Below are 22,500 nucleotides of genomic sequence, written 5' to 3'. Positions count from 1 at the left end.
CTACTAGTCTACTACTATGCTACTAATATATTACTACACTACTAGTCTACTACAATGCTACTAGTCCACTACTACACTACAAGTTCATTACTACAGTACAAGTTTGTGTGTGTGTGTGTGTGTGTTAACATATTGTAACCGTCCTTGATGTCGATCTTTCAGAGACTTGAGTCTGTGTCACCAGACGGATGCTGAGCGAGAGAGAGAGAGAGAGAGAGAGACAGAGAGAGAGAGACAGACAGCGAGGGAGAGAGAGGTAGACAGACAGAGAGAGAGAGATAGACAGACAGTGAGCGAGAGAGAGAGAGAGAGAGACAGACAGCGAGAGAGAGAGAGAGATAGACAGACAGCAAGAGAGAGAGAGAGAGAGAGGTAGACAGACAGAGAGAGAGAGAGAGGTAGACAGACAGAGAGAGAGAGAGAGGGAGGTAGACAGACAGAGAGAGAGAGAGGTAGACAGACAGAGAGAGAGAGATAGACAGACAGCGAGAGAGAGAGAGAGAGAGAGACAGACAGAGAAACAGAGACAGAGAGAGGTAGATAGACAGAGAGAAAGAGAGAAAGACAGACAGCGAGAGAGAGGTAGACAGAGAGATAGACAGACAGCGAGAGAGAGAGAGAGATAGACAGACAGCGAGAGAGAGGTAGACAGAGAGATAGACAGACAGCGAGAGAGAGAGAGATAGACAGACAGCGAGAGAGAGAGATAGACAGACAGCAAGAGAGAGAGAGAGAGGTAGACAGACAGAGAGAGAGAGAGAGGTAGACAGACAGAGAGAGAGAGAGAGGTAGACAGACAGAGAGAGAGAGAGATAGACAGACAGCGAGAGAGAGACAGACAGAGAAACAGAGACAGAGAGAGGTAGACAGACAGAGAGAAAGAGAGAGATAGACAGACAGCGAGAGAGAGGTAGACAGAGAGAGAGCGAGAGAGATAGACAGACAGCGAGAGAGAGAGGTAGACAGACAGAGAAAGAGAGACAGAGAGGTAGACAGACAGAGAAAGAGAGAGAGAGAGACAGACAGCGAGAGAGAGAGGTAGAGAGAGAGAGAGAGAGAGAGAGACAGAGACAGACAGACAGAGAGGGGGAGTGAGAAGGACGTAAACAAGAGGAATGGTGGAGAATTAATTTTCTTTGTTGTCTAATCCGATTGTTGTGTCTTTGAGCCCAAAACCATGAAAAGTTGTCAATTCAAACAACAAGCAACAGGGCAGACACACACACACACGCACATGCACGCACGCACGCACACACACACACACACACACACTAAACCTCTCCTCTCTTAATTGGTTAAGGATTAATCGCTTTATAAAGTGTAGCTGTTATCCTTTCTGGTACATCTACACACACACACACACACACACACACACACACACACAGACAGACAGACAGACAGACAGACAGACAGACAGACAGACGGACAGACACACACACACAGACACACACTCACAGGCACACGCGCACAGACACACTGACAGACACACACACACACAGGTGCACATACACATGCACACACACACACACACAGGCCTGTTGTTTGTTTTATACTTTGTAAAACACTGCGTTGAGATGATGAGAGCGAGTGCATTACTACTAGGATACACAGTGGAGTGTGTACTACGACTTGGTGTATGCATCTGTGTGTATATCTGTGTGTACTCTCTAACACACATTCTGCTTCTAGTGGTTTCTCTCAGTGTCATGTCACCCTTTGTGTCCAAGTTCAGACTGAAACTCCTTTTAAAAGAAGAGTCAAAACTATGGGTTCCTGGTGCTGAAGAACAGAGGATGGAAAAAAAGAGGATGATGAAAACAAGAAGAAGAAGGAGAAGAAGAAGAAGAAGAAGAAGAAGAAGGAGAAGAAGAAGAAGAAGGAGGAGAAGAAGAAGAAGAAGAAGGAGGGGAAGAAGAAGAAGAAGAAGAAGGAGGAGAAGAAGAAGGAGGAGAAGAAGAAGAAGGAGGGGAAGAAGAAGAAGAAGAAGAAGGAGGAGAAGAAGAAGGAGGAGAAGAAGAAGAAGAAGGAGGGGAAGAAGAAGAAGAAGAAGAAGGAGGAGAAGAAGAAGAAGAAGGAGGGGAGGAAGAAGAAGAAGAAGAAGGAGGAGAAGAAGAAGGAGGAGAAGAAGAAGAAGAAGGAGGGGAAGAAGAAGAAGAAGAAGAAGGAGGAGAAGAAGAAGGAGGAGAAGAAGAAGAAGAAGGAGGGGAAGAAGAAGAAGAAGGAAAAGAAGAAGAAGAAGGAGGGGAAGAAGAAGAAGAAGGAGGAGAAGAAGAAGAAGAAGGAGGAGAAGAAGAAGAAGAAGGAGGGGAGGAGGGGAAGAAGAAGAAGAAGGAGGAGAAGAAGAAGAAGGAGGAGAAGAAGAAGAAGAAGAAGGAGAAGAAGGAGGAGAAGAAGAAGAAGAAGGAGAAGAAGGAGAAGAAGAAGAAGAAGAAGGAGGAGAAGAAGAAGAAGAAGAAGAAGGAGAAGAAGGAGGAGAAGAAGAAGAAGGACAGGAAGGAGGAGAAGAAGAAGGAGAAGAAGAAGAAGGAGGAGAAGAAGAAGGACAGGAAGGAGAAGAAGAAGAAGGAGAAGAAGAAGGAGGAGAAGAAGAAGGACAGGAAGGAGGAGAAGAAGAAGGAGAAGAAGAAGAAGAAGAAGAAGAAGGAGGGGAAGGAGGAGGAGAAGCAGGGGTGAGACAGGAAGTAAACACAGCCACTGCCTGAAAGACAGACAACTGAGAGGAGGGAGGAGGACAAATGAAGTGAATATGAGAAGGAGAAAGACACAACAAAGAGGAGACAATGGAGGTGGAGGTGGGGGTGGAGGTGGAGGTGTGTGTGTGTGTGTGCGTGTGTGAAATGGAAATGAGAGCGACACCCTCCACCCTCATTACATTCACTGCCGCCGTGCGGCTCAGACTAATACCTGCGGAGGGAGAAGTGCTGTATAATGTTGCAGATAGCGGATCGGTCTAATACCCGGAGTCACTCACCTGTTTGGCCTTGGCTTCCGGCTCAGATCCCCGCCGCCCTCCCCTCCTCCGCGCCCGGCTGGCCTCCTCCTCTCTTCCCCCCGTCCTGCTCCCCTCATCCTCTCCTCTATCTCGCTCTCCCATCGCGGAGCGGTTAATTTTGGGATTAGCGCGCGTGGTCGACTCGGACGCCTCTTTTGAGGGATTTGTCGCCGAGCGGCAGACACTTATCTCGGTCATTATGGCGGCCATATTGGACTCAAGCTTCTCGCTATCTGCGGAGCGGCGTATCGCGCCGACACGCGTCGGGGGATTAAGATAAGCGAAGCCCACGTTACCACTCCGCTCCGTGGCGGCCCCCGCCCCTCCTCCCCCGCCGGGGGCCGGAGGAGCGATGGAGATCCTCGTCCGGGTCCGAGGGGAGGGGAGGGGGGCGTCGCCATGGAGATCCGGGGGACCGTACGGCGCGCCCCGGGGCGAGCGGCCCGGCGGTGAGCCGCTCTCTGCGGGGAACGAGCGGGCGAGAGCGGGGTCTGAACCGGGAGGGGGGTCGGGGAAGGAGAGGTAGGCCGGGTCCCGGTCCGCTCCGGGACCCGAGCTGGGGGCCTTCCTGGGGAGCTCCATGCTGTAGCACAGCGGGGGCCCGAGGTACACCTCCTCCGTGCACGCCGGGAACAGGGGCTCCTCGTCCCGGATGTCGGGGCTGCGCGGGGGGCCCGGGGTCTCCGGGCCGGGGCCCGCTTCCCCGGCGTCCGTCCCGGGCCGGGCCGCGATTGGCTGCGGGCTCGGGGTGGGCGTGGCGTAGCAGGGGACGCTGGAGGGCGTGGCGCTCTGGTCCTCGGGACACTGGCCGACCTCGCCACAGTCGCTGTCGTGGGAGGAGAGCGACAGGTAGGAGTAGAAGTCTCCTTTCCGCAGGCGGATGGCCTGATGGGAATGTTCCAGAACCTGGAAACAGGAGGCCGTGGAGATCAGTTGAAATGATTGAGGTTCAATTATCTGAGATCAGATTGGATTTGGTTTAATTATATTTTATAAAATGATATGTTCTCCAAAATCATATATGATATTGTATGTTTTGCATTTTATTATATTACCTTATTGTATATGGAATAATATTACATGACATGACATGACATAAGATGTTGCTTTTAGTTTATGTGATCATATATCTTGTGAGAAAATAGGTTTTAAGTTTTGGTTCTAGTACGTTCACCACGGTGTCCAGCAGGATGAACCTCTAGACACCAGGATGTAAATCAATCTGTTTTCGTTTTAAATTTAGTAAAAGTATTTCACCTTTTCTCGGATCTGAGTGGCGGGGCCTTGTTCCGCCCCAGAACCCCGCAGCAGCCCTTCAGCGCAAGCCTGCTTCTGGTTCTGGTCTCGTTTGCCTCTCAGCGCCAGATTGGTCATATCGATGATTTCCATCACAAAGTCGCGCACGTTGTCCCTCTTCCCCTCCGCTCCGCCAAACGGAGGGAGGGATGCGGCGGAGCGGCAGCAGGAGGGGTGGAAGGCATGGCGCTTCCTGGGAGCGAGGGATGACGCCCTGTCCCGGACCTCCCTCCTGCTCTGCTCCGACACCAAGGAGGAGAAGGCAAAGTTTTCCTGGATGGTGATGGACTTCCTCCCCCGCGGAGTGCCGCGGGGCCCGCAGTCCTCCAAGGGAGAGAGGGAGGGGGAGGAGGGCAGGGGGGCGGGGCTGTGGCAGGGCAACTCCCCCCGGAGCTGACCCACCAAGGAGGACGCTCGCTCGGACGAGGCGGAGGGGGAGAGCGGCGCCGTCTTCGGCGCGTTCTGGTCGCCGGGGCGGCGACCCCCGGCGAAGCGGGGGGGCTGGAACCTGAAGGCGTCTCCTCTGAAGAGCCCCGCCTCCTCGCGCAGGAGCAGCTCATCCTCGTCCCCCGCCCTCCGCTCGGCGTTCCCGTTCTCCACGTCCTCCACCAGCTGTCGGCTGTAGGTCCTGGCGGCGCTCCTTCTCCTCTTCTGCGCCTCCTCCTCCTCCTCCCCCTCTACCTCCTCCGGTTCCCCTCGCACAGCGGGGGCGAGGAGGGAGGACGTGCTGGGGGTGGAGGTGCAGGAGGAGGTCAGGCTGGAGCCGCACTGCAGCTCGTCCTGGAGGCCTGACTCGCCCCTGGAGGCGCGGGGAGACCGGATCCAGCTCCGCAGCTCCTCGAAGGCCAGCACGTCGCAGCCTTCCATCTCCTCCTCGTCATTGCCACCATCATCGTCCTCCTCGGAGGAGGCCACGCCCCCCTTCCCCTCCGTTCCCTCCTCGCCTTCATCCCTGATGCCCAGCTCCTCCTCAGTCAGCGTCAGTGTGGAGGAGGAGAGCAGGTCGCCATCGTCTCCTTCGTCGTCCGTGCACGCCGACGTACATGACACATTCACCACCATGCTCAGGCTGGCGCCATCCGCCTCGTCCGGTCCCTGGCCTCGCCGGCTGTTCCCGTGGCAACGCCTCCCGTATAAGCAGCAGTTGGCGTTGGCGCCGGTCTCGAGGAGGAGTCGGCGCTCGGTCGCAGCGGCACAAACCTCCGACCCCAACGAGGAGTCCTCAGCGCTGCTCAGCTCCACCAGCGAGGCCCCTGCGGAGCTCTGGCTGAGCAGTGAGGGTGGCCCCTTCCGGAAGGGGTTGTCGCCCCCCCAGGGAGGAGCGTGTCGGCCCCCCAGCGAGGGGGAGGAGCGGAGGCGACCCAGCTGCGGTGAGCTGCTCCGGAGAGTCATGTCCGATGCGCTGCGTGTCATCCTTCCCGCCGGGGAGCTCTGGATGTTCTCCAGGCGCTTCAGGAGCTCCAGAGTTCTCCGGCTCAGCTCCCCAGAGGAGGGATCTTTAGAAGCTGGTTCTGAGATCTCCAGGTCCCCCAGACCCAGCTCGCCCAGGCACAGCTCCTCCAGGCCCAGCTCACCTAGACCCATCTCCCCCAGGCTGGCCAGGCTGCAGCTGGAGCTGCGGCAGGGGGCCAGGCAGCTCTCCAGGGAGGTGGAGCGATGCAGGGGGTCCTTGGAGGAAGGGAAGAGTTCGAGGCCTGGGGCCAGCAGAGACTCCAGCGAGGAGCCCTGGGACAGCGCGGAGGTCGACGGCTGGCGGCTAAGCGTCTCCATGACGGTGGGCCGGCGGAGACCTGTGAGACCTGTGAGACCTGTGATGTCGTCAAAGGTTTTGGGCGCATCCGGGGCCCGCCCTCCCCCCTCCAGGTCTGAGTCTGAGTCGGCGGGCGTGGGTATCCCACGCCCGTGGAAGAACATCTCCATCGCCTCCCCTCCTCTCCTCTGTCTCCTTCTCTTCTCCACGTTGGTTTTGTCCCTCCTTCTCCTGATCTCTCCGGTGCCCTCGTCTCTCTTCCCTCGGCTTTCCCCATCTTCATCATCCCTCCTCCTCCTACTTTCACTTGCATTTTCTTCTCTGTCTCCTCCCTTCTCTCCGCCATCCCTCCCCCTCTTCCCCTCTCTGGTCTCCGCTCCCTGCGCCTCCCGATCGGTCCGTCTCCGGAGGGAGACATCGGGACAGCTCCTTTCCTCCGTATCTCTTCCCCTCTTCTTCCTGCTTTCCCTCCCTCCACCACCCTCACACTCCTCCTCCTCCCCTTGGTTCTCGGAGTTCGTGGCGGCCTCCGTGTCTCCGGTGTCGCTGACGATCCCGCTCTCGCTCTCCGACCTCCGGCTGCTCCCCGCGCTCCCCCCGTGGCGGCATGCTGCCGTCCTCCCCTCTGCCCGTCCGCCTCCCACGCCCTCCAGGAGGTCCGGGAGGGATTCGAAGGAGGAGAAGGTGGAGTCCTTACTGAGGCTCTTCAGCAGCGGCTGCTTCCTGTTTCCTGTGTTGGTTTTGAGCGGTGAGCGCTGGACGGGGAACTCGGGCTGCCTGTACAGCTCCACCTCATGGAGGCTGTAGACCTGGTAGACCCGGCTGTTGTCGGGCGGCGTTCCCCGGGTGGTTGCGATCGGACGCCCTGATTGGACGGTTAGGTTCCGTTCCCCTGAGGTAAGCTGCGGTGACCCCGAGGCCGTCCTGTCGGACCGGTCGGCTTGATCGGCTGGAGAGTCGGTGCGCCGCGCCCGGTCGGTTTGGATCCCGCCGGGCGGACCCCGATTCTTGTCGCGGCCGGGGTCGAGTGCCGTGAGGCTCCGCTCCGTGAGGGCGGGGCCGGCTACGGGCTGCGGTTCGGATTCCGTGATTGTCATGTCGGTGTCGTCCCACTCCCAGAAGTCGTCGGGGCCCGTCGGACCGGACAAGACCGGGCTGGTCCGATGGAGGTCTGCTAGTTCTGGTTCCAGAAAGTTCCCCGGCACCTGGAGGCAAGAAGAATTTGAAAATAATTATTATATTATTATTATTATTATTAATAACGTATTGATCAGACTTTTACTGATGGGACTGTTTTGTAATTAACAGATTCCTATACGATCTGGGATTCCATAGAGAGAGAGAGACAGCGTTTGTTGTTGCTGGTGTTGACTCGTATCTCCTACACTGATAAGTACAAACTCATTTGTGCCAACTCCGGAAATAAAGTACAGATTGTACACGCCCTGAATTGCCTACAATAACAACGCTAATTAAGAACATAAAATATAATAACAGAGACAAGCCGGTGGAAGACAGGGCTGAGAGAAGATAAGTCCTGCTGTGTTTCTGACGACTCCGCTCGGTTCCCGTGGAGGACTCATTCTACGCCCGCAACCCGGGGAGTCGGCCTCCGAGGGAAGCGCAACGCTCTGTCCGGGGAGGACGCGCGGCTCCGGCTCCGGCTCCGGCTCCGGCGAGCGGGAGGACTCGCGTACAGAGCGTTTCAGAGATTACAAAAAAGGATGACGGAAAACATCATCTGATCCACCCCCCCCCCCCTCCCCGGAAACTGTTTACGAATCTCAACACCAATTATTCTACTCTGGAACAAAGTGATGAATTATTCAAAAAATATTTCTGAGAGAGAGAGAGACGGGGGGGGGGGGGGGGGGGGGCTGAAAAGTAAATACGCAGTCAGAAGACTTCAGACGGCTCAGCTGTCTAAAAATATGCTTAGACAAAGGAATTTTGCTCTGCAGAGCCATAATTATACAAATTGCTCCATGTCTCGCTAACAAGAGACGGAGCTAATTCATATTAGCCATTCATAGCCTATTAATCCAATAAAACTGTGTGTGTTTGTGTGTGTGTGTGTGTGTGTGTGTGTGTGCGGCGTGCGTGCGTGCCTTAGTGAGCGTGCATTTGCATCTTGATATTTTTGTCTGTTCCTGGCGCAATGGTTCTCAACTGGTGGGTCCGGCTCCCCGACTGGGTCGAGGGTCCGTGTTTGAGCAGACCCCAAATGTAGATGGTTGTTGTTGTTGTTGTTGTTGTTGTTGTTGTTGTTGTTGCATGCACCACACACCATCGCACAGGTCACAACAAATACATTTAATACATTCTATACAATCAAAAATGTATTAATTCAAACAATGACTGACAACTCATCCATCCACCTCTCTCCCTCGCTCTCTCTCTCGCTCTCTCTCTCTCCCTCCCTCCCTCCCTCCCTCTCTCTCTTCCTCTCCCTCTCTCTCTCTCTCCCTCCATTTCTCCCCCTCTCCCTCCCTCTCTCTCTCCCCCTTATCACTAATCACCCCCAGAGCAGCAGATCTGGAGGTTCGATGCTAACAAATGGGAACAGTGAAAATACAGGAAATTGAAAAAACTTTTTTTTACGTAAACTCTTTGAACACATCCTCGCGCAAACACACGCACACACACACACACACACACACACACACACACACACACACACACACACACACACACACACAGGTACACACACACAAACACACACGTACACACACACACATGTACACCCGTACACACACACTGTTTATGTGTGTGTGTGTGGACAGTCGTTTTATCACAGAGCAGTATGATTCATTTATAAACTAACCCACCCAGATATATGCCCCCCCCCGCTCTCTCCATTTATTCCAGTAGAAGTGAAATGACTCTGCAGCCTGCGTCCAGGTCACACACTAACAGCGCTTTCTTATTTGTCTTCTCCTGCTGTGTGTGTGTGTGTGTACGTGTGTGTGTGTGAATGTAGTGACATTCATTCTTACGTGTGAAAATGTGTGCAGTCCAGTGCACACATTTTCACGGGTATTGTCTGTTCTGTGTGTGTGTGTGTGTGTGCGTGCGTGTGTACTTCCTGTGTGCACATGCTGTGCCCCCCCCTCCCCCAGCTCCATCTTTCTCCATCCTTCTACACATCTGTAACATCAGAGCGTCACCACGGCAACGCAGCTCTCAGCCTCCTCCATCATGCTAAATGCTACATCCTGACGTGGCTGAGCAGAAGATGTGTTTACGAGCACTTCAACATGAAAACCAACGACTGCCTGATCAGTGTCCAATAACGGACAAATACCATCATAACATCCTGTTACGTCTCTATATCGACAAATTAAACAATCAAATTTGATTTTATTTTAGCGTCAGGATATTGACAAAACTGCTGGATGTTGTCATCATAAAACAGTAGAGTAGAGGCATAGCAGGGTGTTGTCTTATCTTATCTTACTTGGAGGTACGGTGGCCTAGAGGTAATGTAAAGGAGGCCACCGTACCTAAGAGGAGAGTAGAGGGAGGTAGGGTCGAGTTAGAGTAAAGCGGCCTTCACACATGAACTCCAGACAATGTCCAGATAATCAGGTCTGGACATTGTCCGGAGTTTACACCACCTGGAAATACTCAGTTTTGGTATAGGCGAGGGGCGGAGCCTGGGTGGAGCACGCAGGAGGCAGGACTTGACGCTGCAGAGTTTTAGCACGAGGCTAAAGACTTATCTTTTTTGGCGTTGATACTCCATGTATTTGGATGTAATATAAGCAAAAGAGTGGAAAGGATTAAACATAAAGCAGGAAGGAGGAGGAAGCAGCTTCGCTCTCTGCATTCACACACACAGCTCCTCAAAGTAATGTCCGGATCATTTCAGCGTTGCAGTGCATGTGTGAAAGCAGCTTTGAGTGGAATTAAGAGTACAGTTTGACTGAGGTTGGAGCAGAATTATAGTCGAGTTAGAGTAGATTTGGAGTAGAGGCGGAGTAAAGTTAGAGTAGAGATGGAGTAGAGTCATAGTATAGTTGGAGTAGAGTTGGGGTAGAGTTGGAGGATCTCACCTGCTCCTCCCCCAGCTCCCTCTTCAGTCGGTTCTGCCACTGCAGACCCTGCATGACGATGGCCTCCCACCTCCTCTCCAGGTTGATGGACAGCAGCTGGAGGGCCTCACGGTGCTGCTCTGCCTCGGGGCCCATCTCCGCCGTGGGGCCCACCTGTGTCCACAGAACACAAACATAGTTATTCCAAAGACAATGCCCAAAACCATCACGCCACTCAAATGAGCGTTGGTTTGAACTTTGTGTTGTGCAAAATATTCGATTTCCGCTCTTCGTCCACATAAACAAAACACTAAACACGAATACTTTCATTACTAATAATACTACCTCTATGATGATGATATTGTGCTCCTGATTATACACGTGTGATAGTATTTTTGTGAATTTTCCCACCTGGCTTTGCTGCAGCAGCTTGTGGCACAATCTGAGGACGGAGGAAACTCCTCTGCGCCTCCTCTGCACCTCCTCACACAGCGACTGGAGGTGAGAGAGAGAGAGAGAGAGAGAGAGAGAGAGAGAGAGAGAGAGAGACAGGTGGATGAGGAAACGAGAAACAGGTAAAAGGCAGAACATCCGAGTGCACTGCAAGTACACACAGAGTACGAGGTGTTACGGTGAGAACACGCAGAGTACAAGGTGTTACGGCGAGTACACGCAGAGTACAAGGTGTTACGGCGAGTACACGCAAAGTGCAAGATGTCACGGCGAGTACACATGAGTACAATGTGTTACGGTAAGTACACGCAGAGTACAAGGTGTTACTGCGAGTACACACAGAGTACAAGGTGTTACAGCGAGTACACGCAGAGCACAAGGTGTTACAGCGAATACACACAGAGTACAAGGTGATATAGCAAGTACACAGGTACAGTTTTATATTTTTCTATCATGATAATAACACACTAATTATTTGACGGTGCTTCATGAGGTCACACGGTAGTGTGTGTGTGTGTGTGTGTGTGTGTTTGTGTGTGTGTGTGTGTTTGTGTGTATGTGTGTGTATGTATGTGTGTATGTGTGTGTATGTGTGTATGTGTAGGTATGTATGTGTATGTGTGTGTGTGTTTTGCCTATATAATAGTATGCGAGGCTGCAAATACTTTTGTGTGAATATATACAGTAAGTGGTGTGTGTGTGTGTGTCTATGAGTCTTTGTGTTAATGTGTGTCTGTATAAATGCATGTGTGTGTGTGTGTGTGTGTGTGTGTGCCTGTGTATGTGTGGCTGTGTGAGTGTGTATGTGCCCGTGTGTGTGTGCGTGCGTGTGAGTGTGTGTGTGTGTTCATATGCTTGCATGGGAGTGTAATATGTGTGTAAATGTGTCCAAGTAAGTGTGTGTGTTTATGCAAATTCAGTTGCTTTTACATTTCCTTTACAATTCCCCAATAAATATTAAACACTTTAGCATTAGAAAAGCATTCTCTAACACACACACACACAAACACACACACACACACACACACACACACACACACGCACGGAAACCCTTTCTTAAAAATGCAAAAGCTTAATTTTCTCCTCCCTTCCTCTCTCCATCTTTCTCTCTTTCTTGGTTCTCTCTCTTTTATCCTCTGACTCTTTGTGTCTCGTCTCCCCCGCGCCCCTCTCCCCCTCCCCCTCTCACCTCCCTCCCTCATTCACCCTCTCTACTGTCTCTCTCTCTACCTCCCCTCCTCCCTCCCGTGCTTTCACCCTCCCTCCCTCCATCCCTCCCTCCCTCCCTCTGAACGTCTGCAAACATATTGTCTCAGCAACGTTCATAAGTGGAAAAACACTGGAATTCTGACGCCGCGGTAGTACTAGTTGTAGTAGGACTAATAGTAGTAATCAAGTAAGAACATTATATTATAAAGCACCTTTCAAAACCAGAGTTACAAGGTGCTGTACAATGAAGACATGAAAGAAAACAGAAATCCAAACTAGAAAGTTTGAAACAGAAATACAGAAATGACAATTAAAAATCGTTAAAAAGGAAAAACACGTGACAAGACCAATAGGACAGGGATGAGTTTTCAACAGCTTCTTACGTCACGTTTGTCTTTTTACCGAGGGAAGAGCGTTCTGCTCGCCCGGGTTTTTAGCCTCGATTTTGGGACGGCGAGAAGGCCTCAGTCAGAAGACCTGATAGAGCTCAGAGAGCTAGCGCTCTGTAAGTAATTAACATAATTTAATCAATTCCGCAGTCGATGGGTGACCAATGAAGAGCGGCCGTCGCTGGAGCGATGTGGGACCTACGTGGCGTCTCCGTTAAGTCTTGCGGTCGCAAATTTTGGAGCAAACGGGGCCGAGACGCAGGAGAGCGACTCAGGGTGAACAGTGCATCACAATCGTCAAGAAAGTAGGAGTCACAAACATGTATGACTTTTTCCAGATCCCCGAAAGGAAAATACACATTTGATTGTGGCAATGTTTTTTTAGTCGAAAGAAACAGGATTGGACCACTTTCTTTACATGCAACTCAAAGTTGACGTGTCGGTCAAAGAACACGCCAAGGTTTTCCGAGGCTCGCTTGACATTTTCTGCGAAAGGACCGATACGCTGCTGTACTTCATCAGGAACGCTCTCAGGGCCTATGAAAACGACTGCAGTTTTGTCAGGGTTCAGCTGGAGGACATTATATGAAATCCAGTCCTTGATGGCTGTTAAGCGGTCCGACAAGGTAGGGAGCAGGCTAAGGTCATTCGGTTTGAATGAGAAGTACAGCTGTGTATCGCTCGCAGTACAGTGATAAGATATACCCATCAAATGACTAATTAAGAGAGCAGGGGGGAGCATGTCCCGGGAGAAAAGAGTAGGGCCAAGGATTGAACCTTGGGGCACACCACAAGTTAGCAGAGCAGATGAAGAGACAGTCATAAACAGCCACAGAAAAACTCCTATCTGATAAGTGGGAGTCGTCATAGTAGTACTAATTGTAGTAGTAGTAGTAGTACTAATAGCAGTAGTAGTTGAAGTAGTAGTACTAATAGCAGTCACAGTAGTAGTAGTAGTAGTACAAGTAGTAGTAGTAGGAGTACAAGTAGTAGTAGAACTACCAATAGCAGTATTAGTAGTAGTTGTTGTAGTAGTAGTAGAAGTAGTACTAATAGCAGTCATAGTAGTAGTAGTAAAAGTAGTAGTAGTAGTAGTCATAGTAGTACTAATAGCAGTAGTAGTAATAGTACTAAAAGCAGTAGTAGTAGTAGACCTATGAATAGCAGTATTAGTAGTAGTTATAGTGGTAGTACTCATGGCAGTCGTAGCAGTAGTAATAGTAGTAGTAGTAGTAGTAGTAGTAGTAGTTCTAGTAGTAGAAGTAATAGTAGTATCAGTAATAGTACTAATAGCAGTAGAAGTAGTAGTAGTACTAATAGCAGAAGCAGTACTGTTGCAGTTAAGCTTGCTGGGGTTTAGATTTTTGAGAGAAAGAGAGAGAGAGAGAGAGAGAGAGAGAGATTCCTAAGTCTATATTGTTTCTGCGTCGCTGGTTTTTATCCACTGATCCCTTTTCTCTTGCTGGCTCTCTCTTTTTCTCCATCCCTCTCTCTCCCTCCCTCTCTCTCTCTCGCTCTCCTGTTGAGCCCGTCTGCAGCTGTTGACTCAGAAGGATCAGCAGACACAGTCAGACAAATATTTGCTAAAAAGCTTTTTTGCCAAATACACGGGAAGCCACGAAGTGTCCCACTACACTCTGCAGAGAGAGGGAGACACCGAGAGAGAGGATGGAGGGATTGTTAGAGGGATGGAGAGAAAGGCCGGGGAGCCGGGAGACAGAAACAGTGGCAGTTGTCGAAAAACAAGAGGCGAGAAAGAAGTGGCTGCACGGCAGAGAGACGTTGTGAATCCATGAGCCCCAACGGGAAGTGAGAGGGTCATCGCCCTGACAAATACCAGCCTGAAACGCTGTTCGCCGGGACGCCATCTTTGGTCCCGTTGGGACTCTTCCATGTTGAACTGGAGAGTCGCCGTTATCTCAAGCTCTGTCTGAATGGAGCTTTCGAGTTCCGACAGGGAGACGATTTCTCATTGTCGTTGCTAATTATGAGAAATTTGAATCATCCACGCCGGAGATCCAACGCTGTGCCTGCGAGAATGTGTAGTGTTGCTCGCTGCGGATCATTGCGGATGCCCTTTTCTCTCTCCACCACTCACATGTCCCATCTCTTTACCATATGAAGGTAGAGGTGGTGATGGAGGAGGTGGTTGGTGTTCGTCCTCCTCTTCCACCACTTCAAGGTCCCTGATGTGGTATTAGCTGGAACGATGGAACCGGTGGAGGGTGTTCGAGTTTAAGGTGATAATAGTCTAAGATTGTCCTGGTCTGGTGTGTAGATATCCTTTGTTGGGTATTGTCGATAACATTTTCAATACCGAATACTTTGACGGCCATATGCCCTGCCCACCACAAGACTTCAGACCAGGAACAACTGCACAAAACCCAGGAACAAAGAACAATCTGTTTTTATCCTTAAGAAAAAAAACACAACACAGAGAAAGTGAAACCAGCGTAGAAATCCAAAGGTAGGGGGAGCGCGAGCAGTGAAATGATTTATATCTGAAAGGACTTCCTAGGGTCCCAGGACCGCGCTTTGGGAACCCCGTGGGAAAGCAAGGGGGAGCCCGAACCCTCAAACTGAAAGAGAGATGTGTTGTTGTTCTCTCTCTTCCCTCAAGGTCGAGAGACACATCCTTATCTCCGCGCATTCTCCCCCCCTCCTTCCGCTCTCCACTGTACCTCCTTCCTCCTCCTCCTCCTCCTCCCTCTCCGTCCGTCATTAGACGTCGTCTCTCGAAGGTCAACTGGCAGCGGATAAACAGAGCGAGAGAGAGGAGGGGATCTTCTCTCCTCTTCTACCTAATTCCCCCCTTTCCACTCGCAGTCTCTCTCGCTCTCCTTCGCTCCCTCGTTCTAAATCTCTCTCTCTCTCTCTCTCTCTCTCTCTCTCTCTCCTAGAAACAAAATCCTCTTAGTGGTCCTTCAGGTTCTCATCTCTGCAATCTAATTACTGACAGAGAGGGGGGAGGGGGAGAGAGGGGGAGAAGGTGAGAAAAGAGAGGTAGCGTGTCAGGCACAGAAGGACAGAGGGATGAAGCAGAGAGAGGGGAGAAGGGAGTCGTTTGGGCAGTGACGAGTCACATGTCCTCAGTCACATCTACAGATACAACCTTAGTTATATCTGTCAGAAGAGCTCTCTCTCTCTACTAGCCCCCAAAGAGGGAGAGAGAGAAGGAAGGAAGGAAGGAAGCAAGGAGGGAAGGAGGGAAGGAAGGAGGGAGAATTTTAGCTGGGGACACGGTGACCCAGTGGATATTTCAGTCAATTACCATTAATTAGAAATCTCAGATTAATTCTATTTGTTGATTAAGTCAATTAAAAGCACAAGCACTCGTTATCGCACAAGCAGCCTAATGAATTCCTGTCGCCAATTTGTTCCGACGCTCATATTCCCACCGCTGCACGGGGAGACCCTGCGCTTCCAGCTCTCCCTCTCCCTCCGTCACTCCACTCATTCTCTCCGTACTCCCTTCTTCCTCTCTGGCGTCCCGCTCCTGTTATCTCCTCCTCTCCACGCACTCCATCGCCCGCATCGTCTCCTCTCCTCCTTCGTCTCCTCCCCTCTTCTCCATCCCTCCCTTCATGTCTGCTTTTCATCCCCCCATCCCCTCTGTATTAAAAAAAAAAAAAAAAAAAAATCCAGTTTTTGTTTAGATTGTATTTGAATTCCTTGTTGTTCTAACCTGTTGTGTCTAGAGCTCCTCCCTGTAACTCGCTCTCTGGCTCCTGGAGAAAACCCTTGCTAATGGGCACTAAGGCGGTAGATGTAAAATGTAGAGGGTTGCTGATTGACGCTCAAGTCCTGATGTCGCTGGTTTGAAACCTCTTAAACAGGAGAAAAGCAAACAGAAGAGTCGTCAATCAGCGACTGGAAGTCCAGACTGGTGTCACTGGAAAGTGAATGAAGTGCATGCTGGGATATCTGAGTCAATCTGGTTTGCCAAGACAGCAACTGAGTGAATCCGAGTTTTTGGTATTATGTGAACTTCACTTTGAAACAATAATTATAATAATAATAATAATAATAATAACAAAAATAATAATAATAATAATAATAATAATAATAACAGAAAAAACAGGAAGCCAAAAGCCAATAAACAGTTTTCAAAAACAAAGGTGTTTGCAATCTTGGCAAACTGATCACATCAAATACATTTGAGTCATTTAACGTAACCACGACGACAACCACAGTGAAACTGCTCCCCAGCCGAACAACACAAGCAGCATTTAAGACTCAGAAGCGCTCGCTGAGATCATCAGTAAAGAAAGAAAATAATGACTGAACTGGAGACAAAGACAGAAAGGAAATAATTCCATGGAATAATAATTCCATAATCTTAAGAGAACAAATGGAAACTGGTGAAGCTGTCCTGCCGATCCTTTGTTTCTAAAACGAGCTTCTGAGCATTGACGTCCTCATGGTCTCCAGTCAGGACGGACAGTCGGGTGGTTTACTATTCCCACTAAAGCACCAACAAGATGTCCTCCAGTTGTTTTCCTTGTTTCCATGTGTTTCCCTTTCCCCTTGTGTCTCCTGTCTCCCCCTGTCTGTCCCTGTGTGTTTATGTCGGCGTGGGCGTGGCTTCCCCTCCTCAATCTCCTGGCTCCCTGTTCCACTAACGCACCTGCAGGCAATAGGGTCATCATGTCCTCTGCTCAGGTATTCAACCCCTGCTCTTCACCCACTCACTGCCAGATTGTTGTTTCACCTCTGTGGTACTACACGCTGGCCAACTTAGAAGTCTTTTGTGATTCTCATGTCCTGTGTTGTCCTTCACTAACTGTCTCCATGTCCCAGGATCGTCCTCCTCCTGCCTGCCTGCCTGCCTGCCTGCCTGCCTGCCTGCCTGCCGCTGCTTCACCACCACGCTACTTGCCAGCTCTGCACCTCCATTACCCATCTTCCGCTTCTTCTGCTGCCTCCGGACCTCTTTTCCTCTACTCTGTCTCCACGCCCAGATCCCGTCCTCAAATAAACGTTTTCCTTTTATGTTCTTTTAGTCCGTGTCCTGGGTTCCATTTGGGTCCCAACCACATTCGCAACAGAACAATCTTGCCAGCATGGACCCAGCGGACATGGACCGTCTCCGTCAGGCTCTCGCCAACCAAGGCGCTCTCGTGGGTCAGCACAACCAGGTTCTCCATGACATGGTGGAGTCGCTCCGGACCTGTGTACCCCTGCACACGGATCGGAACCCAACTCGACGCCTTCTCAGCTCCACTCTCTCACCACCTGACGCCCAACCTCCCTGCTTTTGCACCCTTGTCAGCTCCACCTGCTACCCTGTCCTGTGAGCCCCACACTCCTTCACCGGAGCATTACACTGGAGATTTTGGCACCTGCAGGGCTTTTCTCATGCAGTGCGCTCTGGTTTTTGAACAGCCCCTCACCTACAGCACAGATAAGCCTAAAATCGCTTATGTAATACGGTTACTTCAAGGGAGAGCTCTACACTGGGCATCAGTAGTGAGAGAGAGTCAGTTTAGCCTTAACTCCTCTTTTGATAATTTTGTTTTTGAAATGAGAAAGGTTTTTGACCAACCTTTCCAGGGTAAAGACGCTGCTAAATGCCTCCTCTCACTCAGGGTTCACGCAGTATAGCCGAATACTCAGTGGAATTTAGAACTGTAGCTGCTGACTCGGGGTGGAACGATGAGGTGCTTCAGGGGATATTTTTAAATGGGCTTAGCGCATTAGTCAAGGATGAGTTAGCGGCCCGGGACGAATCTGATAATCTCAATTCTTTAATTTCCCTGGCAACCAGACTAGATAACCGCCTCCGTGAGAGTCGTGGAGAAAGAACTAGTCATCAGCCACTTCCTCGCCACCTCTCCTAGTCGGCCATAAGGGGAGGCTCTCCGGTAACAGTGGGGGTTCTGGTGAGTGCAACTACAGTACATCTTCTCCTGCCACCCGGCCCCGGATGCAGCTGGAGGCCACCCTATGGTGGAACCAACAGTCCCTGCCACTGCTGAGACTTTGTGGACTACGGACAAGAAATTCCTGGATATTAATCTTGCCGCCCAAGCCAGCATCACGAGTGAACCTTTTATGGTTCCCCTGAGAGCCGCAGCTCTCAACGGCAAGCTCCCTGCCTCCACTCACAGCACCGAAGTGCTGCATCTCATCCTCTCCGGCAACCACCGTGAGTATATCCAGTACCACTCTATCTCTTCCCCCCAAGTGCCAGTGGTCCTGGGTTAAACTTGGCTAGACACATACAACCTGCACATAGACTGTTCCACTGGCAAAATTGTCAGCAGGAGCTTCTATTTTCACTCCTCGTACCTGCAGTCCGCCCTCACCCCTACGACTGCGCCATTGATCTCCTTCCCCAAAGCTCCCTTTCCCTCCAGCTGTCTGTTTAACCCTTCTCGTCCTGAGAGATAGGCCATGGATAAATACATCCATGATTCCTTGGCCGTTGGAATCACCGTCTTCGTCCCCAGTAGGTGCAGGGTTCTTCTTTGTGGCCAAGAAGGAGCGCTCTCTTTGGCCTTATATCGATTATCGAGATCTTAATGCCATCACCGTGAAGAATAAGTACCCCTTGCCCGTGATCAACTCTGCATTTGATCCCATCCCGGAAGCCACAGTCTTCTTCAGGCTGGATCTCAGGAACGTCATCTAGTCCTTATCTGGGAGGGGATGAGTAGAAGACCGCCTTTAATAAACCTCTCGGCCATTTAGAGTACTTGGTCATGCCTTTTGGCAGGTGAGAAGGTCCAGGAGGTGGCAGAGTGGCCCAAGCCCTCGACAGTGAAGCAGCTCCAACAGTTCATCGGCTTCGGCAACTTCTACCGTTGGTTCCTCAACCAACTCGCATCTCCTGCTGCCTGCTTCTCGTGGACCCCCCAGGGTGATGCGGCTTTCTCAGAGCTTGAGAGACAGTTCACGTCCGCACCTGTCCTCATGCATCCTGACAATAAATCATGGAGGTCGATGCCTCTAACTCGGGGGTAGGGGCCTTTCTTTCCCAGCATTCGGCCAAAGACCAGGGGCTTCATCCATGCTCTTTCTTTTCTCGCCATCTGTCCCCTGCTGAGCAGAATTATGATGTCAGGAACCGGGAGCTGCTGGCGGTTAAACTCGCTCTGGAGGAATGGAGGCACTGGTTAGAAAGAGCCATTTATATTGTGGACAGACCATATGAACCTGGCCCACATTCAATTTGTGAAACACCTCAACTAACATTAGGCTCACTGGGCCTTGTTTTTCAGTGGCTTCACTTACTACCCAGGCTTCAGGAACCTCAAACCGGATGTCTTCTCTAGGGAGTTCACTGCAGAAGTGACTGCCTCCATCCCCAACACCATCCTTCTGTCGTCCTGTGTGGTCGCCGCAGTGACTTGGGAGATCGAGTCAGTGATCAAGGAGGCCCAGCCAGATCCTGCTGTCTCTTTGTGCCCGGTGTCAGCCACACCCTGTCCCTTGTGAAGCAGTGCCTCTGGTGGCCTGCCATGGCGGCTGACACCGTGGCTAACTGTTCCTTATGTGCCTGTAGGAGGGCCTCACACCAGCCTCCCGCTGCTCTGCTTTGCCCATTGCTGGTCCCCGGTTGGCCATGGTCCCACAAAGGCCTCTACTTTGTCTGTGCATTCCTACCTTCATGAGGTAACTGTCGTGCTCACCATCCTGTCCTCACCACCTTGTGAATCACGTCTTCCGCCTCCATGGAATCCCTAACGGTCAGATGGAGCCAGCCAACCAGGAACTGGGAGCAGTGCTTCATTGCCTGGCCTCTCAAAATTCCTCTCCCTGGAGCACTCAACTGCCATGGATCGAGTACGCCCACAGTGAGTGAGTACTCACACTCACTGCCCAGCGCAGCCTATCACCCTTCGAGTGTGTCATGGGTTTCCATCCACCTCTGTTTCCAGCCCTGGAGGAGGAAATAACCATCCTGTCAGTCCAAACCCACCTTTGCCTTTGCGGATCCCCCCGACTGTCCCTGTGTGTGTAGGTCGGCATGAGTGTGGCTTCCCCTCCTAACCCTCCCGGCTGCCTGCTCCACCGGCTCACCTGCAGGCAATCGGTTTATCATGTCCTCTGCTCCAGTATTCAACCCCCTGCTCTTCACCCACTCATCGCCAGATTGTTGTTTAACCTCTGTGGAACTACACGCTAGCCAACCTAGATCAACATCCCTTGTGATTCTCGTGTCCTCTTTTGTCCTTAGCTATCCCGTGTCTCCATGTCCCAGGATCGTCCTCCTGCCTGCGGTCCTGCCTGTCTGCCATCTCTTCACTCCACCTCCACCAGCTCCACACCTACATTCCACATCTTCCCTTCCTATCCGTCTCCACGCCCATGCTCAAATAAACTTTTCCCTTTTATGTTTTCTGGTTCTGTGTCCGGCATTTGGGTGCCATTCACGTTCATAACACAAGCTGCAATACCCAAATCAATAAAGAGATACATATTGTGGTGTGTGGATGGTGTGATATGAGCAGCCACACCTGGCCTGGATCTAGGTGATTGGGATCAGAGGGGCTGCACACCTGTTGCTCGTTGGTTGGTCTAACGGGCAGCAGGCAAAACCGCCATCCCCACACACGCTCAGACACGCACACACACCCTGTCATGACAAATGTCTGTCTTCTCCTCGCTAATTCCAACTGGCCAACTCTCTACGATTAACTGGTGTTTACCAACCCCATCTTCTTTATCTGTGCCGGAGGGCCCTGAAAACGCCACTTGGGTGGTGTGTGGTAGGCGAAACTGCCACACATGGGTTTTTTTTCACTCTACTTATTTTTCACTCTCTCTCATTCTCAATCTGTCCTCCTAAACACTCTTTCTTCCCCTGCTGCTATCCCTCGATTTCACACTCTGCCTCTCTCTCCATCTCGCCGCCTCCCTCCCTCCCTCCCTCCCCCTCTATCTGGCTCTCTCAGTCCACTCCTCTAACAGATGAAAGACAGGACTTGTCTCTCATCATCCTCCCCTGCTTGGAAGATGAAAGTAAGGTGTGTTTGTTTGCTGCTGTCATTAGTGAACATATCACCTGTCCTGTTAAGAGCTCTAACGAGACGCTGCTAACGAGCCTCTCTAACGAGAAAACTCAAAACACCACGGTAAACCCACACACACACACACACACACACATACACACACACACACACACACACACACACACACACACACACACGCATGTTTAACTGTGTATCTTTATAATGTGTCCAGCAGCTTTAATCCTGAACATGGAGCATCAATATCAGACACCCCATTAGCTGTCTGGATTGAGTGTGTGTGTGTGCGGGGGGGGGCACTCATCTGCTATCAACAGCAGGGGGGAAAGAGAAGGCAGTGGAGGGGGGTAAAGGGAGGTAAGAAGAAGTGATGAAGAGGTGGATAGAGGCAGAGGAGTGGGGCAGTGGGAATGAATTAGGGATGAACTGGTGTGTGTGTGTGTGTGTGTGTGTATGTGTGTGTGTGTGTGTGTGTGTGTGTGTGTGTGTGTGTGTGTGTGTGTGTGTGTGTGTGAGAGGGAGAAAGAGAGAGAAAGCTCCATTAAAACATTGAAAACAGAATTCCCTGTGAAAGAAAGAAAACAGAATCAAAAAAGAAGAATGTGCTTCTCCTTTGTCTCAACCTAGAGGAAAATGAGCTTGACTACAATCTCCGTGTTCTGGTGAAAAGGAAAGGAATGCCCCACAACCTGGTCCAGAAAACCCTGGAGAAACATCACGTTCTAGGCAAAGGGGGAGGCCTCTTCAGAGACGACAACTTCAGCATTAAGAGTCCCATCGAGGTCAGGGCCACCTGAGTGGCACAGGGTATAGGTTGGGATAATCACAAGCTGCACCATGATCGACTTCTCACTGGCCATGAACACGATCATAGAGTCTGCTGAACCTGAACACTACCCCAAGACCGGCATGCGGCAACCACCTATCAGGGCCTTTATGGATGACATCAGTCATCACAGAGTTCATGCCTGGAAGTAGGGCGAACCTGCAGGGGCTAGAGAAGCTCATGGACTGGGTAAGAGGGAGCTTCAAAATCATGCTGAACGGTGTTGAAGACGGGAAAGGTCGTCAAAACTTCCAATTCAACATCACAGCACGACATCTCGGAAAAAAACAAAACAGCCGAGAGGCTACACAAAGAGGTTCAACAGTAGCCTGAAGAATAGAACATCAGTGCAGGCTGCGGGAGAGGGAACAACACCAAGCTACCTCTGAAGTCTAGGGAAGAGGAGTTCAAGGTGGCAAATGCAAGAGAAGTGCTCAAGGAACTACACTGTGCCAGACGCGCCCGGTCTGTTTGACCGGGCGCGTCTGGCACGTCAAACACAAGAACATCAGTACAGGGACAGTACAGGGAGTAGGGCGACCTAAAAGTGGCCCCAGCAGGGAGGAAATGGAGAGC

The 22,500-nt window shown here is 51.1% G+C and overlaps 1 protein-coding gene across 1 annotated transcript in view; it reads right to left on the bottom strand.

Moving 5' to 3' along the window:
- The window catches only part of LOC307247656 (A-kinase anchor protein 6-like), a gene marked incomplete at its 5' end in the record, with an annotated part of 35,585 nt that overhangs the window by 5,516 nt on the left and 7,569 nt on the right, over window positions 1–22,500 (bottom strand). Inside the window, 5 exons of the mRNA XM_080024689.1 lie at window positions 2,972–3,898; window positions 4,250–6,497; window positions 6,528–7,243; window positions 10,094–10,246; window positions 10,484–10,567. Of these exons, the coding sequence (XP_079880815.1) occupies window positions 2,972–3,898; window positions 4,250–6,497; window positions 6,528–7,243; window positions 10,094–10,246; window positions 10,484–10,567 (4,128 nt within the window). The remainder of the gene's footprint in view (window positions 1–2,971; window positions 3,899–4,249; window positions 6,498–6,527; window positions 7,244–10,093; window positions 10,247–10,483; window positions 10,568–22,500) is intronic.

Source organism: Zeus faber, assembly GCF_960531495.2.
Source record: "Zeus faber genome assembly, contig: SCAFFOLD_72, whole genome shotgun sequence".
Classification (NCBI taxonomy): Eukaryota; Metazoa; Chordata; class Actinopteri; order Zeiformes; family Zeidae; genus Zeus; species Zeus faber.
The sequence above is the reverse complement of the archived record's forward strand: the minus strand, read 5'-3'. Positions and strand labels throughout refer to the sequence as shown.